At 52.4% G+C, this 18,162-nt stretch overlaps 1 protein-coding gene across 1 annotated transcript; it reads right to left on the bottom strand.

Moving 5' to 3' along the window:
• Window positions 1–44: 44 nt before the first annotated feature.
• WIPI1 (WD repeat domain, phosphoinositide interacting 1) lies at window positions 45–17,520 on the bottom strand. The gene is made up of 13 exons (XM_065735420.1): window positions 17,388–17,520; window positions 16,455–16,537; window positions 14,980–15,149; window positions 12,198–12,294; window positions 8,318–8,415; window positions 7,239–7,331; window positions 6,865–6,935; window positions 6,280–6,387; window positions 6,027–6,191; window positions 5,764–5,871; window positions 4,360–4,481; window positions 3,595–3,695; window positions 45–482 (listed from the first exon to the last, which is right to left on the bottom strand). The coding sequence occupies exons 1-13, from the start codon at window positions 17,459–17,461 to the stop codon at window positions 435–437; spliced, it is 1,338 nt and encodes a 445-aa protein (XP_065591492.1). The 5' UTR covers window positions 17,462–17,520; the 3' UTR covers window positions 45–434.
• Between the last annotated feature and the right edge of the window lie 642 nt (window positions 17,521–18,162).

Raw genomic sequence — 18,162 nt, 5'->3', positions numbered from 1 at the left:
CCTTGTGTCACTGCAAAAACACTTTGCTTGGCTAAAAGAGCACGTACTGTACAAAGACATAAGTTTAATAGATCTTCCTCTACGTACATTTATACACATAAAACAGCATAAATTAGAAAAGGGTAAAACAGGTATATAAAATCCTGGTTACATACAGATCTGATTCAGTTAGCATTTACAATGTGGTTGTAACGTAGAGCGGTGGTAAATGTAGCAGTGTGCACACGCCCACCCGGACTGAACCCGGGGGGGAGCAGGGCCAGCTATTCACTTACATGGACGCTGGTTAAAAGCAGTGGCCCACCTTGGAGGGTTGTTTGGTTTTTTGGTTTTTTTTTGTCTTCTTGAAGACTCACAAATCTGTTCTTGGAGCTTCCTGGCTTCTCCAGAGCCCTTCCCAGCAGCTGCTCCTACCCGCGGGTGTTTGCTTCTCATCATGACCTCCTCGCTTTGCCCGGCTGACCTCCACGGCACAAGATTATCTACCAAAATGAAAACAGAACGGCCTTACTTTTCCCAGCAACAGGGTGTGTTTCAAGTTGGTTTTACGTACATGGGAGGAGAAGGGGAGGGATGTCCTGCAGTGTTTTACTTTCCATTCAAAGGCAGATTTGTTGGAGGTTTATTTATTTACTCCCCTTCCCCCCTTCCCCCTCCCCAAATTTACAGCTCTGGGAACTGGAACCAGCTGCCTTGGTGGTGTGTCCTGCCTGGGGCGGCCATGGCACTGAGCTCAGAGTGGCTGGGGTCAATCTGGGTGAGCTGCATTTGCCCCACTAAATCCCCCCAGAAGTTCAGCTTTGACCATGCTTTCAGAAAATTAACTGTTCCTAATATCCAACCTGAACCTCGATTAGGCAAGGAGAAACCAATCCTAAGGATCACCAAAACCTTTTACTGAGGTGAAAGTGGAGGAAAGTGGGAGCAGCAAAGAGCCTGAAACACTTCACATGTGCTGCTCCTGTACAGACACATGCCATGTGCACTGTCTGCCTTCATCCCTGCTGAATCCCATGGGATTTCTCTTGTGGAACCTCACAGCCCTACCCTGCGGTGCCTGCCCTGAGCAGCCAGCTGTGAGCACACACCAGCAGCTCCTGACACTGCCTCGGTGACACTGAACCTGCAGAGAGGTGGCAACTGCTCGGTGAGAATGGCAGGGACCATCCCAACTGCTTGCATCCTGAGCCAGGCTCATTCTTCCCACGGTGCGGTCCAATGGCACAGTGCAGTTTCCTTGAGCCCGTTTGAGGCACAGCACCTTCTCCTCACCTTCTTCTCCAGCCTGCTGTCCATCTCATTAATGCCTGAGTATCTTCTGCAGAAGATCACAGTTACTCCAGAGCCCCCAGGAGACCTGAGAGCATTTCACCCAGCCCATCAGGGGAAGCAAGAGACGTAATTGAACTTGCTTAACCTCTTGCTACAGGGTACTTCAGCAGTGCTGGCATCATCAGCAGCAACAGCCACATTCATTCTTGAAGAGGCATTTTTACAAACCCTCCTTGGGCTTCTCATCTCTCCTCTGACCCTTCTCTCCTTCTACTTAATGAAGAGGCAGTTTCCTACCATCAGCCACAGATTGTGCGTCAGACCGAAGCTGCATTTCCCTGTTATGAACAGCCAAGCCTCTGAAGTCTTGCTCTTGAGGTCAAGGGAAGGCAAAGCATTTCAAAACGGAGAGGATCCGCTGGGTCTCAGCACTGCTGCTCCTCCACAAGCACGTTGAAGTTCAAAGCCGTGCTCGTGGCGTGGGCTGTGGGTAAATACTCCATTTTGTCCCAACTTTTGAGGTTTTTAAACATCTTTTTGTTGCACGCTGCAAAACAAACAGAACCCTTCCCATGTTTCCGCAAAACAGAATGCTGTCAAAACATTTTTGTTGGATAAGGTCAGTTTTCTTCTCCCTCCTTCTCCGCACAGAAGTGACCGATCCCTGAAAGCCCTCTGGACGAGTCAGTGAGCCCGAGCTCCTCAGCACTGAGCAAACAGCGAAGCTGAGTGAAATTCAGAACATCAAAACATCCCGACCAAGTCTCCCTGTGCTCCACGCAGCGGGAGCCAGAGCTGCACCACGCAGCAGAGCAGATGCAGAACACATCACCAGCAGCAACGGAGGGAGAAGCTGAAGCCCTAGCTGCACACACCTCATCTGGGAGCTCCAATGGCTAAGCTGCCGTGTCAGGGAGTATTTCTGGAGCGCTCCTTCCCTCTCACACCACCTCCTCTCTAACATCACACATGGCAGTGGCTCTGCCAGGTTCATCGCAGCACGGGATTTTGACGGATCAAAGTCTGGTTAATAAAACCCCTGCCTGTACAGCAGGGTTTGGGGCTGGCTTTTGCAGCACAGTCCCAGCAGGCAGGCTCGTTCGTGGAGCAGCGTGGTTCCTGCTTGCTGCCATTTGCATGGCCCCAAACCACATGCTCAAAGAGCAGGTTCCTCAGAAGGAGGTGAAGGATCTCTCTGGCCATGCTGCTCCTCAAACATTCCTTCCAACTGCCTGAGCTGGCAGCTTCCCTGCGGCCCAGAGAGCTTTGAGCAGAGGCACTGCAACGTCCTTCTCTGGGGATGGAGCAGGAGAAATAGACAACTCTTGTTCTCTGTTTCCAACAAGCTGTGGTCCAGGTAAAGAGAACTGATTTATGTGACCTGAAGAGCTGAGTTCTGGCAGTGTTTCAAAGGGAGGCACGAATTAGTCATCTTTTATATAAATAACTCTTTGCATCACTCCATATGAAAGTGCCTTACAGAGGAGGTCAGCCCCAGCATATGGAACAAATCCTGGGATCCCAATCAAGTTTTTACTTCCTCCTTCTTCAGGCAAATCTCCAACAGCAGGATATGTGAAAGTGGAGTAAGGAGTTCCAAAGTCTGCCAAGTCTACAGCTCGAAATATTCTGCTGTATTAATGCATTCCTATCCTGAAGATGCTGCTGAGTACAACCACAACAGCTGTCCACTTAGGGGTTAAATATTTAACACAATAAATGCTTATGTAAGAGGAAGAAGAGCAGGAGAGACACTGCCAGGCCTGAGTTGGATTTTATAAAGCCAGAATGTTCTTCCAATGGTAACTGAGAAAGTGCCACTTAAAAAAGCATACAAACAAAACAATGGCTTAAAAATCTGTTTTGCTTTGTTTCTTTTTCTGGAAACGAGAGGTTTCCAGAGCACTGCTGAGGTTCAGGTACATTCCAGTTGCTTTCCATAAGCTGATACAACTGATTGAAAATGCAAGAGGGAAAACTACGTTTTTATTTCTAAATGATGGCACTGTTCAAATGAAAGCTACTCCTGATAATACTGGAAATCTGAGCAAGGCACAAAGGTCAGATCTGGATCTGCACTTCATTCTGCTCATCTGTTCAGGTCTCTGTCTCATTATTAGGCTGATGATCCTTGCTCCATCCCAGCTGCTGTTCAGTAGGGGTGTGATGTTCCTGGCACTCTCCCTATACCTTAATTAGTTATTTTAAGCTTCACAGCTAACTGGGACAAGGCCAGGGCAACAGAATCTCTTCTGTAAGAGGTTAATACTTTCTTCTTAGCATGAGGGCTGAATTGCTGTTTTAGGGGTCTCGAATGCTCACAGGAGGAAACTCATTCTCATCATCGAGACACACTGGTCCAGTTGCAAACTCATGCTCTGGGATAACCTCTCCTCGCAGGGCACCACCATCCTCTGAATAACCTGCAGAAGTGGAAATGCAAAGCATTGCTGATAAATGGGTGCTAGGAGGCAGGAAACAAACAGCTGCGACACTTTTATCAGTGTGTTAACACAGAGCTGGCTTCTCTGGCATTTGGCAGAGCATTTTTGGGCAGCAGAAGGGAAAGGCATCTCCATCAACACTACTGATCAGGAATGGATTGCGTGGCAGAGGTTTTCTTCCTCCCACCCTAAATATAAGCACCAGTTTCAAAATAGGATCCACATTTGTATGCAGACCTTAAGACTTGGGAATATAATGAGATAGTCACAGAGTCCTCCCTTGCAATAATTCAGTGGTAGCTTCATTACTGTAAAGTAGGAGAGGTTCAGGAGAATCTGCAGCAATCTTGGAACAAAAATAATGAGATATGACTGCCACAACCATGGTTTCAACCCCTGCAAACCAGACTGGACACAGCCAGGTGCTGCCTGGCAAGGGGTCTGGGCAAGCAGGGCAGAAAATAACTCACCCATTCCCAATGGAGTGAACTGGGTGAGCTGCAGAAGGCCCTGCTGCCCCAGTCTGCCTTCCACATGGGGTGTTTATGGTTACAGAGAAGCTTTGGTTGTTCAGAGGCTCTCTGCTTTGCTCCAGGGGCTGTCTTGCTTCTTTGCTCCCAGGATGGGCAGGTGCAGTGCTTACCTGGCATGGTCGAAGTTGAAGGCACTGTACTTTGTCTGGCTACAGTTGCTGCATAAGATTGAGGTAATGGAGGCTGAAGGTCATTTTCTTTGTTCTCCTCCATTTTTCCTGAGCCAAGGAGACTGATTGGACAGAAAGCAAAAGAGGGGAGAAGAGTTAATTCTGATCCCATTCGTTCCTCCCCCAGCACCAGCATTTGCACTCATGTCTCCTTGAGGCACATCACCCAACTGAAAAGCTGGGAGGTGCCCAGGCCAATGCCAGGTAGGGGTTGGCACTAGATGGTCTGTAAAGGTCCCTTCAGTCCCAAACCAACCCATGGTTCTATGATTTGTAACACAGCATCAAATCTTTGACTCCAGTCCAAACAATGCTGAAGAGGAGGAGATCATTGTGCTCCACAAATAAAGCAAGGGGGATGCAGAAGATAGGGAAAGCAGTACTTCAGCTAGAGGACAATGCTGGCATGAGAATAGAAGAGAACAGATTGACCACAAAAGCTTTAGGTTACAAAGGCAAACAGTGTTTCTAATCATGGAGGGGGCTCCAAAGGGCTTCCAGCAGGAGTGGACTAGATGGGAAAAGCAGCACTGGCTAGTTTCGGACGGAGCCTGAGCAGAGATATGATGTAATGTAACTCATGACCCAAGGGCCCTTTTCAGTTCTCTGATGCTAAAAGAGGAACCCACATACAACGCAGGGCTGCCAGCTCCGGACAGCCAGAGCACAATGGGAGCACGGGAGGGGGGTCAGCAGTGTCTGAAGGAGGCAGGAGGCCGGAGCACGCTGGACAGCTCAGCTTTGAAGCGTTTTTGTTTTGTGGCTTTTAAAAATCCGTTGGCATTTTCCTGGCTGTCAGCCACGTCCTGACTTAGAGCACATGTTACATCGCACCCCACCCCAGAGGCTTCACATCTGGAGCCAAGCAGCCCAGATGTGGGGTTACGTGCTTAATCAGATTGGCACACAATCAGGACGGAGGCACGGAAGGCGCTGCTGCAGCACTGTGTGCCTGCAGGGATGCGTGTGTGTGAGCTTTTGTTGACGGAAGCTCCCAGAGCTGCTCCACACCATCACAGCCCCAGAATTGGCTCTCAGCACCCGCTGATGCCCAGGAGTGGTGCTCTGCTGCTGAAGGCATCTCCTCAGACCCACCCCTGCCATCTAGCTATCTCCCACAGCTGCCTCAGGTTTCTTCTGCACAATGCCCCAGGTCCCTGCTGCTGGCACGGTCCTTGCTGACGTCTCCTAGATCAAGCGACTAAAATCACAACTCAGTTTCAATGTTCTTGCTCCTGCAGTTCCATTTTGTGCTTGCAGGTGAAATTTCCCTTTCTTAGTTTTTAAGGGTCAGCATTTCTCTCAAATGTGTAGGGAACATCAGTGCGCTGCGGGGGCATTTACCTGTGTTTCTGAATTAAGACACACTCTCCTCCATCTTGCGGGTCCAAGTTGTAGATGTAGAGATGTCCATCAGATGTTGTCACCAGCAGTCGAGGCAGCTTCTGAATCCTAAGGAGAAAAGCATCACAACAGCTGCATGCACACACTGACAGCAAACACACGCAGTGTGCTCTGCAGGGTGCAAGGTGACGGGCACAGCAGTGGTGGCAAGCATCCATAGCTGTGTCTGCTTGAAGGCTGGTGTGGCACGTGGCAGTACATACGTGGAGAGGGCACAGATGTTCCTTTGTCCAGAGATGTTGAGGCGGACAGTGGCAAAAGCTCGATCTTGGTTCATCATGTCTGACACTTGGGCAGGGAGGTAGTTGGTGGCAGCCTGGAACATCTTTCCCATGTACCCACTCCAGGTTGGAGGCTCTTCTGGCCGGCTGGGGGGGGCACAAACAGCGCTGTGTGGGCAGGTGTCCAAAGTGGACACCCCTGGGGCAGGTTAGCTCACGTTACCCCCTCCCTCACCTGTCTGTGAGATGCTCCAGTTTAAAGATGTGCACTGTCTCTGTGTTACTCGAAGCACACAGGAACTGGGAATCCATGCTGAACACCAGAGAGCTGATGTTCACGTACCTAGGGCCAAGCACAGACAGAACCAGTCACTACTTGGCACCCCACTGCATGGCAACTGCAAGGTTTTGCTCACAGAGGACAGGGAAAGAGAAGACTCAGCCCACCATCAAGACCTGGGCTCTGTGCAAGTGACTTAGCAGCTTCAAAACACCTCCTCTGAGAAGAATCAGGATGATAACTCTGGAGTCTTCATTATTCCAAGTATGAAACAAAAAAAGGGACAAAGAACATGGACTGAATCTACCTCTGCTCTCTGCCATTGCCCTGTTCTGGGACATGCTGGATGGAATGGCTTGCTGCAGGCAGCTGGGCGCTGCTGTCTGGCACAATGACATTTCTATCTGATATGCTCACTCTTGTTTTCTTTCTGCAAAAGATGCCAAAGCTGCCAGGATCTGACGGTGCTCTGTCCTCATGTTTACATTTCTGCTCCACCAGCCCTCTGTGTACTTGTCACCAATAGAAGCATGAACTGACCTTTTCATCCCTCGACGGAATTCATAGAGCTTTTGCCCACCAGGAATGGAAAATACACGAATGACTGTGCCCTGCAAAAAATGCAGATAGAAAGATCACACAGGAGTGGGGCAAAGAGCACGAGCCCTGACACACCCAGGAAACTCAGAACACGCAGAGGCTCTGTTTGTCAGCCTGGGTCAATATGGACACAATACACTGGCCTCCTACAAGTCTGTCATCTGAGTGCCCCTCCCCAGGAAGCTGAGCTTAAAAAGGGTCTGCCCTGAGATCCCCTGTCCCTGAATCCCATGCTCCAGGGCTGGCCGTGACACTCTGCCAGGCAGGGGTTGGTAGTGGTTGCTCCCAGGTTGCTCCCAGCAGTGCTCACTCACTTTTTCAGAAGCGCTCGCCAGCTTTGACCCAGTGGAGTTGAAGGTTAGGGCAGCCAGGGGCCCATCGTGGGCAGCAATTGTGCAGGCTGTTTTCTGTGGGACAGAAGGTGATATGAGAGTAATGAGACACGCTGCTCCTCAGACTGCGTAAGCGCAGGGCGTTCTTGCCTCATGCCCTATCCAGGACTGCCCATGTGTATTCAAGGGACCATATCACAGTTCTGGTATCCCTTAACAGCCTCAGCATTTCTTTCCTCGCCCTGCCTTGAGCTCACTCTCCACCTGCTACAGGCACTGTGCTTACCAAAAGCTCTTCCTGGACACAAACATCCTGAGATCCTTGCCCTTGCGTGGGCTGCAGGCTCGCAGCCATGCCCCAAAGCCTGGCATTTCTTTGTGCCTTGGCTCCACACACCGTGGTTGTCCAGCAAAACTGAGGCAGCTCCAGTGCCTATGAGGAACCCTGTCCCCTGCTAGCACCTCTCACAGCAGCACTGTGTTTCCCCATGTGTGCTCTCCCCCTCTGCTGCAGATTTTCAGCTCCTGCTGCGCGTATAGAGCAGCAGCCTTATGTAATCCAAAGCCCTGGCATAAACAGCAGATAACCATGACCCCACTCCCAGGCAGGGACAAACGTCCTGAGGAGGCTATAAGCACCTCGCCCTCCCCATGGCTCGGGGTTCAGCATCCCTTGCAGCCTGTGGCACAGCAAAGCAGCTGCCCATGTCCTGTGCCTGGAGCAGCTCCAAGCTCTGTGAGCCACCCCACTCACATCACTCCCCCCGGGTATGTGGCTGAAGCTCACTGAGCCCTGCCTGTGCCAGCCTGGCAGCTGCCCTCGAGTATGGGTCTCATTTCTCTCAATATCCAGTACTGGGAATGGATGTTCTGATCTCTGCTGCCTGCTCTGTGCCATGTCCAGGCAAGGGGGATAGGGAACACGCTTGCCTCAGGCAAATATTCCTTGCAGCACTGCAGAGTGCATTTATTCATCTTTCCCCAAGGCCCTGCTGGCTCTGCTGTGGTTCTGTTTGTTTTCAGTCCCTGCCGGTATCCAAATGGGCGAGCTTCACACTTACCAAAGTATTTCCGTCGTAAAGTGCGATCTCTCCACTGGTTGCACTGCCGGGATAAGCCAAGTAGGAGTTGGCGTGGTTGATCGAGAGAGCACACAGACCTGGCAGGGCAAGAAGGACACATGAGGTTGTTTGCTGGTGGAGCACAGAAAGCAGAAACGTGGCCATGGACACCGCAGGGGTTCGGGTGCTGTCTCATTCTGGGATGGTGTCCGGTGCCGGGTGTCCGCCAGCTGCACGCTGGCAATGCCTCGGCCGTGGGGACACCTGCTGGTATGGGACAGTACGGTTCCTGCACCCCACCATGGCCTCCCCAAGCCCTGCCCTGAGAGAGCCTCTGTCCTGCTGAAGCTCTTTGCTTCTCCTCCTTAATCATCTCCCTTGCAAAGGCAAGAATGTAGGGACCAAGGGACCCCTGGTCTCAGGGCTAAAAGGGCTCTGGGCACATCTGGACAGCTGCGGATATGAGCAGGGTTAAGTGCACAGCTGGAGCTCCGAGCTGCAGCCACAGGGCCGGGCACTGCCACTTCCTTCTCTGATTGGAAAAGGGAAGCAGAGGGAGATAAAGCAAATGGCACAATTGTGCACAGAGGTCCTGGCAGATGAGGAACTTGAGCCAAGCTGAATTTTAACCACATGGGGATTTCTTCCCTGTAATAACCATCTGTTTTTATGCCAACGTGAGGATAAAGTCTCCCAAACATCCCCTTCCAAGTGAGCAGGAGTTGCAGGAAACGACAGGGATGGATGAATGTGTGTAGGGCTGTCCATCCGCCCGTCCCCCCGGTGACCCAGGAACACAGCACCTCTTCCTGCCTCATTTCTGCCGTCGGCCGAGGACCCATCGCAGCAGATCACGTCACACGCAGCAATGGATCTCACTCGCTTCCTGCCCCATGTCTGCGTGCTCCCAGTCATCCCAGCACTCCACTCAGCACGACCCCAGCTTCCTGGCTGCCACCCACGTGCCCCACGTGGGGAGGAAACTGCAGGGTGAAAGGCTGCTGGGGCTGTGCTCCTCGCTGCCTGAACAGGACACACGCACACGGGCACATACGCGCACTGACACGCGCACTGTGCGAGCTGTCATGTCAGGACACTGCTCTGGCCCCGGCCCAGCAGTAGGGAAGAATCAGCTGAAGCTCTTGTTTTAGGTCATTGTTTATAACTACACAAAGAGACCGCAGCGCAGCCAGGAGCTGCAGGATGAGCCAGAGGCCCCTGAGGTCCACTCCCTATCAATGAGAAGCATTCACATCGTGCCAAGGACTGTGTGCGCTGCGGGGAAGTGGAGCAGAGGCAGCAGAGGTGATGGCACCCAAGGAGGGCAGGCTGGGAGGAAAGCAGAGACGGCTCTGAGGCTGCTGAACAGAGCAATGGTGCGTCTGAGGAGGGTCTTTCCCAGCCCAGACAGCAGCAGGAATCAGTGCAGCCCCTTTAGTGAGGGCTCAGGGAAGGCTGAAGCTCAACAAAGTGAGCTCTGAGCCGGCGGGCGTGTCACCCTCTCCCTCTGCTACGCGCCTGTCTGGGAGAAGCAAATGAGAAACCAGGCCAGGGGAAAACACAGATGTGAGTGTACTGAGCTGACCTCAGGGACGCACAAAAAACACAGAGCACAAGCCATACGGCAGCCTTTGAAAATGCTCTTCTGGTCCTGGCACCTGGCAGCCTAGTGAGTCAGTGTGCAGGAGCGGGCATGGCCCAGCACAGCACTTCTGTGGCTGACACTTCACGGGGGGCTTCCTCTGGCAGCATGGAGAAACACCTGCAGCACAGGAGAAGCTCGGCTTTGCTACCAGGACAGCAGGTCCAGTGGGGTCTCGGGGTTCAAGGGAAGCACCTGAAGTAGTTTCCAAAGCTGCAGTTGTCCCCACAGATCAGCCCTCACAGTGTGCATGTCAGCATGAGCACTGAGCACTGAGCACAGCAGCCTCAGTGCAAATCCTGCCTCTGACATTTGTCACCTCACGGCCTCCCTGAGGCAGTTTGGGACTCCCAGGGTGCAGAAGCCATCAGTGCTCTCCTGAACAGCAAGCATGCCGATAGTGACAGACAGCCCTACTCTGCAGAGCTGTGCTCCCCGGGGGCTTTGCTTCATGCACTGGCTGCGGAGCCATCAGCCTGGCTCGTGTGCTCGCCTGGAGCTGGAAGCTCACAACTGAGCAGCGTGGTTTCCTCTCAGGAGAGAGATTCAATCCTTATTTGAGCATGCATGAAAAACAACAGACTCACCCACCCCGGGCATTTTCCTCTCCTGCATGGAGGAGGCCAGCCAGGCATTACTGAGCGGACAGCCCGCAGCGCGTGCGATCATGCTGGAAAGGCTCCTCCCAGCATGTGTGTGCGAGGGGAGCCCGAGGTCACTGCACTACCCTCAGCCCTGGGACAGCAGCATGGGATGCTGGACGTGCGGTCCCCAGGGCATGGCCTGAGCTGAAGGAAAGCGATGGGCCCCCGGGAGCTGGGTCCTGCACAGCACCGGGCAGAGATCCCACAGTGACTGCCCCATGGCTGTGCAGCAAGTCCCTGGATCCCTGCTCCAGAAAGGAGTGGATTGGGCTGGGCCTGCCTTGGCCTCCTCAACACGCTGTCCTCGGGGTCAGGCTTGGGAGCAAAGCAGATGCTGGGGGACAAAGGGAGCGCACGTGGCACGGCACTTGTCACTCAGCTCATTTCAGTGACAGCTGCTCTGGTGAAAGGCTATTAGAAAATTAAGCCCGCATGAGGTCCTGTGATCTGCAGCAGTCTAGTCCTGTCCCAGCCACTGCTGGCTGCTGTTGCTTTTAAACCGTGACCTGATCAGAACAGCTCCAGGCCCGGGTATCCCCTTCCTGCCTGCAGCTGCTGCTGGGCTTTCTCGGGAAGGTTTTAAACTTTAATTATATTTGCAGCATTTAGTATGTTTAATCTACACGAGGAGGCCATCTGTTAAGACCTGAAGTAGGTCAGGGGAGAAGCCAGAACAGCATCCCTTGGAAGCCCAGAAGCCAGGCGTGAGCGCATCAATAACTCCACAACCAGCAGCCCTTGGAAAGCTGCTGTGCTCTGTGACCAGGATGTCACAGCTCCATGTGGCAGTGCTGCCGTGGGCACTCAGCCAGGCTTCCCCACTGAAAGCTGCTCCTCTCCATCAGCAGGATTCACCCTACACCGTGCAGGGAAAATCTGCAGCGCAGCCACCTGCCCTGCCCCATGGGTTTCTCCTGTGTGTGGAACAATATCAAGTGGCAGCCCAGGCTCGGGGGAATTCCCTGGCAGGGCTGGCTCAGAGACACGGTGGAATCAGCACTGTGCATGGCTGTTTTCTGCCTCACTACTCACTGTGGGAGCTGACTCTGAGCACCCAGTTGATCACAGGAGCTGCCCAGCATGAAGCAGGTCTGCAGGGAGTGCCTACTCCCTGACTCATGCTGGCAGCAGGGAAGCAGGGCTCCTTTGCCCAGAGGGAAAGCACTGTGGGACTCTGACATAAGGAAGGCTGGGAGCCCCAGAGGGAAAACGTGAAGTCATCCTGCACATGGAGGGGAGTTTGAGGTCCTGGCCTGCCTCACAGCTTTGGTCTTGTAACAGGGAACAAAGGCATGCTCCATGAAGCCATGAGCTGCACAGATATCCCTTCCAGGATGGGAAGGGACTGAACCTTACTCAAACGCTGCTGACCATTTCTGCTCTCTCTGAAGCATTTACTCAGGACAGAGCAGGGTTTCTTCTCTCATAAGCCTGACTGACTGCCTCCATACATTCTGGTTCCTCAATGCTGAATTAGTTGTGCTGCTAAGAATATACACACCATAGGCTGGTTTGAACTCTAAAACAAATACTGTGGCTGCAGAAGGCTCCTGCAGAGCTCACCTCTCCCTTACACGCAGTTTCCTTTGCTTACCTGTTGTATTTGGGGGCGTATCCATGATAGTCTTCAAAAGCTTCATGTCCTTGATGTTATGGATGTAAATTGACTCCTCCAGGCAAACAATCAGCCTCTGCAATGATACAGAACCTCACCAGCACTGCTCCCAAACCTGGCACACCCAAATACTGCTGTCAGAAAAACTCAGTGGGCATTTTGCTGAGACGCTGCAGAAACATGACCTCTTCTGCTTCCACATCCCACGGGTTTTGCTTAGCATCTATTTCTACCCCAACTTCTCTCTGCAGTTCTTTTCACAGCAAACTATGTTTTGATCATACAGACCAGGGAACAGAGGCTGCCAGTCCTGCAGCTTAGTCCTGCCTGAAGATGGGATTTCCTGCCCTTGCCCTGACTTTTCCCCAAATTGGAAGCAGGCATCTAAGCAGTGGGCCTCCCACTACTGCTAAAACTTAATGTGTCAGCATAAGAGGGAAGACTGTGCTTTATGTGCCCAAAGCTGTGAGGCAGAAATGCATAAAACTGGGCTAGGAACAGTTTGTTCAGGGATAGTCACAGAGGCTGGTGCTTCACACCTAGTGTTTGCACCATCCTGGCAGACAGGCAGGGTATTTCCAAGCTTCTGTGCTTGCACCTCTTCTGTGGAACTCATCAGCAACAAACAGCCACCCAGCAGGAGGCAGCTGCAGAGCGAGGAGCTGCCAAACCAAAGGCAGAAAGGAAAAAGGAAGCCTAATATTGTAACCTTAGCATCGGGCCATCATTTCTGTGATTGACCTGCCCCATGTCTCAGCGTGGCCCAGACCTCTATGAGTTTCTGCAGAGGCATTTTACATGGTTTTTTTTGGGAGCAGGCTTTGGATCTGGCTGGAGGGCTGTGCTTTCTGACCCCTGGGTGTGCATTGCTCCACCTATATAAGCGCTGTGCGTCCAGAAGCTCCGAGAATATCCAAACAAAAGTGTGAGGCCAGACTCTGCCCAGCTCCTGAAGCTGAAGCACCCAAACCCACGTACAGGACGTACAGAGCCTCCACCTCTTTAGAAATGAGGCCACTTATTTCGTATCTAAATGTGGAGTTTAGTTGCTAACTTGAAAACACCCACATTAGAAAATCTTTGCCTTGCTCCACCATTACTCTCAGCTCAAACTCTTTCCCACTTCTATTCCTGCTAACCACAGCATCTGGGGCTGTGTCACAGACATTTTGCATTTCCAGGAAGACTTTGCCTTTTCTACAGTAAGAGCCACCAGCTTGCTAGCAGGGACAGTCAGAGGCATATTTATACAGCTGATCTCAGCAAAGCCACCGTGTGCTTTCCCAGAACTGCAAAACACCCTGCTACTGATGTACAGGTGAAGTATTCCAAACGACAGCAAAGCAGCAAGAGCAGTAGCAAGAGATGCTGGCACTGACAAGGACAAAATCCAGGAAAGCACAAGATGGGGGTGGGAGGTGAAGAGGCAATGAGAATCTGGGGAGGCTGCAGGAGAGATTCTCACTGATCTCACAGTACAGCCTTACCCTCTGCTAGCTTAATGTGTATGTGAGTTATAATGCAGCCTGAAACAAAGAATTCCTGTGGATCAGCAACATCCAAGGGACACCTTTGTTTGCACAAGGATTTTTCACAGAAAGATCAAGTCAAAACACATGCTGTTTGAGATCTGTTCCTGTTTTATTTACTACCATTTTCCTGTGTTAATGGCTTATATGAGATCTGGCCTTACACGGACTTTTATCATCATTTTCAGGCAGTCACTGGAGTAGCACATGGGAAAAATCCTGGACTGACTTTACTCACACGCCTGTCTCCTAGAAATGCTAAGCAGAACCTCTCAGTTTATTTTTATACACATACACCTATCTGCAATCGAAAGGAAGTTCTTATTTTGCCAGTTTCATGGTAAGCTTAAGTGAAAAAAATCAATTTAGGACAGATTTAATCGTAGTACAGGAACTTCTGGTCAAACACAGCCTTACTGGAAACTCAACCCAGAGTTTCCTTATGAAAGAGCCTTACTGCAGGTCCCACTGTTACTGTTGCTAAGTGAGGAGAAGCTGATTATATACAATTACCCAGACTGCTTATTTCTTCATTGTAAAATGTCCTTAGCTCCTTATGGAACATAGTTCAAATATAATTACGGATAAAAGAAAGATGACTTTAAATCTTCCAATAGCTCCCAGAGCTGCATAAGACTACATCAGTTCAGAGCATAACAGTCTAAAAGCCTCCTTCCAAATGACCTGAACGTTTTCTACTCCTTTAAAAATAAAACACGGTGCCTGGCAGTAGTTGAGAAGCAGCCTTTTGCTTACATGATGGAGCTCACATTACTCCTGGGTTTTGTTACCAACTCTGACAGCCTTATCTGAAAAAAGATGGCAGAGGTGGTCCTGGATTCAGGATGTGGAATCCAGGGCAGGGAGGAAGATGAAGAAAAAGTGCCTTTTTTTCTTATCAGAACTGCATGTTGCGTAGGCCAGAAGGCAATCAAAAAGCCTTTATAAAACTGCTACAAACACAAGGACTCAGCATCATTTTACTGAAGTGGTTATGGCAGATGATACCCACAGCCATGCTCCTCCTCGCTCAAAGGTAACCAGGCCAGAGGTGGAGCTGGTGGAGGAGAACATGGACTTATCCCTCCAAACCCTGTGCAGAGACACAGTACAAACCCAGGCTGCTGCTGCTGTGCTGGGCAGCAGGTCCCAGCTGGACTCTGGTCTGTGTCAGCACCAGTAAAAAGCCACAGTAGGACAGCTCTGGCTAACCCATTTCCCCAGCTCTTTACCTGACGATTCAGCCGGATGGACAGGATGTTACTGGAATAGCTATAGTTGCAGATCTCTGTCCCTTTCTTGAAGTGGTAGACATTCATTTGCTGTGGCTTGGCATGACTGACCACAACCACAAGGCTGCTGGAGAACAGACGCTCCACGATGTAAACATCTGGGATTTCATCTGGGCACAGAAGGAAAGAAAGACTTTAGCTTGGTTTATGGTTGGTTTGTTTGCAGTGACAAGTGAAGCTCAGCTCAGGAAGAAATGGGGTTAGACTCAGGACTAAGAAGTTCAACATCAGCTTCTATCAAAAGATAGAAGCTGATTCACCTTCCTAGAGGCAGTGAACAGACCAGAACTTCACAAGGTAAGAAACAGTTATGAGTAACTCACTGTCCAGCCTGGTGTCAGATTTCTCCTAGCCTTCTTGGGACTTGGGAAGGCTGATACATTTATTCTTCCCATTGCTGAGGCAGACAGTGGTGTGGTACATCTTACAGCAACCCATCTGGATGTGTACTTAAATAATTGGGAACTATGACTTCTAATTACGTAGTCCTGAACCAGTCCCTGGGCTGTCCTGCACTGGAGGTATAAGGGCTGATCTACAACCATGATGTATGTTAGGCATCTCAGCCCCTTACCATAAGTGTTAACACCCACAGAGATCTGTTTCTCATTGATCCTCGGATCTGTCTGTGTGGGCAATCCAAACTCCTAAACAACTTTAAAATATGGCTTTGGCTTGCTGCCATACAGCAGCTTGCTTACCCTGTAAGGCAAAGAAGGAGCTTGAACTCTGTGCCAGATGAAGCTGCTGTGCCTGGCTGCTGAAGCTCCCACTGTAACCAGTGGAAAAGTGTCTCCCAGGAGCGGGTTGCATCTTGTTTGGTGCTATCTCAGCTGAAGCCCTTCTGGTTCTGGTCTGAACCAGACAAAAGTATGTGCTCCTTAAGGTCTGACTTGCCTTGGGTTGTTAAGTATACTGCATGCTGCTCTGAACACAGCTAATGGCCGAAAGCCTGCTGGGAATGACCTCCTGAGACTGGAAGCCCATTAAAAACATCTTAGAAGTAAATAGCATATTGGACTAAAAGCCTGTGAGTTATCCAGGACCCATGCTGGTGGTCTGCAGCCTCTCATGTGCGAAACATTCAGCCCACAAACAATCTCGAAACACTGGTTTCCAGAACAAACTGCTGCTGTCAGACTGAAGCAGTGAGGAAGAAGCTGGATTCTGAACATGTAGGACTTCTCCAACTCTGGTAAAATCCTGCTGATGGCTCAGGAGTTTTTCCACAGGTGCAGTTGGCTCTAAAGGCTGCCACACACAGGGCATTAACCAGAGATGTTCCTCTCCTGGTAAGTGAGCAGCAGAACTAGATGCCATTGCTGCAATGGCAGTAAGAAGGATGACTCCCTCAAAACAAACCAAATTGCAGTAATACAGCTAAAGCCTGTGCCAACATCCAGCGAGAGACTTACTGCTTTCATGGACCTGGTCCAGTTGCTCCACGGAACTTAAGGAGAAAAGCCTGTATCCAGTTGTGGTTCCAATCGCCAGGGAGCTGCAGGGACAAGACAAAAGTGCACAGGTTTAGATCCAATAGTGCATTGATAGCAGATAAGAGGAATGGGTAATTCATCATATGGTGGTCTGTGAGGGAACAACTTCAGTGCCAACTCAGACAACTACAAATAATGGAGCTAAGCGTCCTGCTTTCCATCTGAGGATGCTGCAGCCCTTGGAGCATCTGCATACGATACTGTTACCCACTGAGACTCTGTGGCTGCTGGGGGAACAAAGAATCATCTCTCTGGCTGCAGACAGAGCCTCTGGGACGCACCTGTGACATTAGACTGGGGCTTTCTGAAGCCACGAGCAGCTCTGCCTGCACTGAGGGCTGCAGGCACCCAGCACAGCCGTACCAAGGGCTGGCTCTGCAGCAACATCCCGGCCTTCAGCGAGCAGCAGCCCTGGGATCCTCAGTGCCGGTGGCTTCGGGCTCATGCCAGCAGCACTGCGCTGCTCTTTGTTTGGGGCGGGGAGGCTGACAACACCGCCGGAAACGCGTCTGCAAACCTGCAGCTGCCAGCCCTCGGGGGTATCGGCTGCGGCACTCAGTGATGGGCTGGGGAAGGCCAGGCTGCAATGCAAAGCCGGGGGAGGCCCGGCGGGGCCGCTCCGGGCGCCTCCGTTCCGTCTCAGCTGAGGGCAGCGGGCAGATCCCCGCCGTCAGACCGAGCCCCGCTGGAAGCCGCCCTCCATCTGCCCGCGGCCTAGCCGGGAGGCACGGGCCGGGCCCCGCGAGGCCCTAAGGGCCGCCCGCCGCGGCGCGCCCTGTCAGGCCCAGCCCCGCCACAGAGGAGCGGCCCCGCTCCGGGCTGCCCCTACCCGTCGCCCCCCGCCCCGCTTACGTGCAGTCCTGGTTGTAGGAGAAGCAGCTGAGCGCCGCCGCCGGCCCCCCCAGGGCCTCGGCCGCGGCCTCCATGGAGCGGGCGCGGCGGCTCGGCCCGCTCCGGCCCCCGCCGCGCCGCCGCCGCCGCCGCCGCCGCCTCCCCCGGCCCCGGTTCCGCGGCGCTGGCGGTCCGGGGCGGTGCCGCTTCCCATTGGTCCGCGGCTGCGAAGAAGGACCGCCCTTCAGGTTAATTGGCTCGCAGCTTGACCTATAGCTTTGGGAAGACAGGGCGGACACGCCTACGGGGAGGGAAGAACGGGCTGCTATTGGCTGGCGGATGGAACAGCTGTGCGTGGCCACGCGGTGGTGTTATGGTTGCATCAGACGGGGCACGGCCGCTGCCGGGGGGGCTCAGCGGGCGGAGCTGCGCCGCTGCCGTCCGTGCTGGGAGGGGAGCGGCTCTGAACTCAAAAAGGGCGATTTAGGTCAGACGTTAAGGAGAAATTCCTCACCGGGAAGGCGCTGCCCGGAGAAGGGTGGGTGCCCTATTCCTGGAGGGGCTCTGCGCAGCTTGAGCTGCTGGGGGCACTCAGCCCACGGCGGGCGGTGGAACTGGGTGGGCTGTAGGGCCCCTTCCAACGCGGCCGTTCTGCGGTTGGATGGGGATGGGCGAACAGCCCCTCCACACGGTGCAGGGACGGCCCTGGGAGAGTGGGGTGCCTGGGGGATTCACGTCGGATGCTGGGGATATCCGTCCCTGGGGGGGCAGGGCAGGGCAGGGCAGGATCGGCCGC

Source organism: Cyrtonyx montezumae, unplaced genomic scaffold (assembly GCF_038088225.1).
Source record: "Cyrtonyx montezumae isolate F1298 unplaced genomic scaffold, pur_monq_1.0 scaffold_19, whole genome shotgun sequence".
Lineage (NCBI taxonomy): Eukaryota > Metazoa > Chordata > Aves > Galliformes > Odontophoridae > Cyrtonyx > Cyrtonyx montezumae.
The sequence above is the reverse complement of the archived record's forward strand: the minus strand, read 5'-3'. Positions and strand labels throughout refer to the sequence as shown.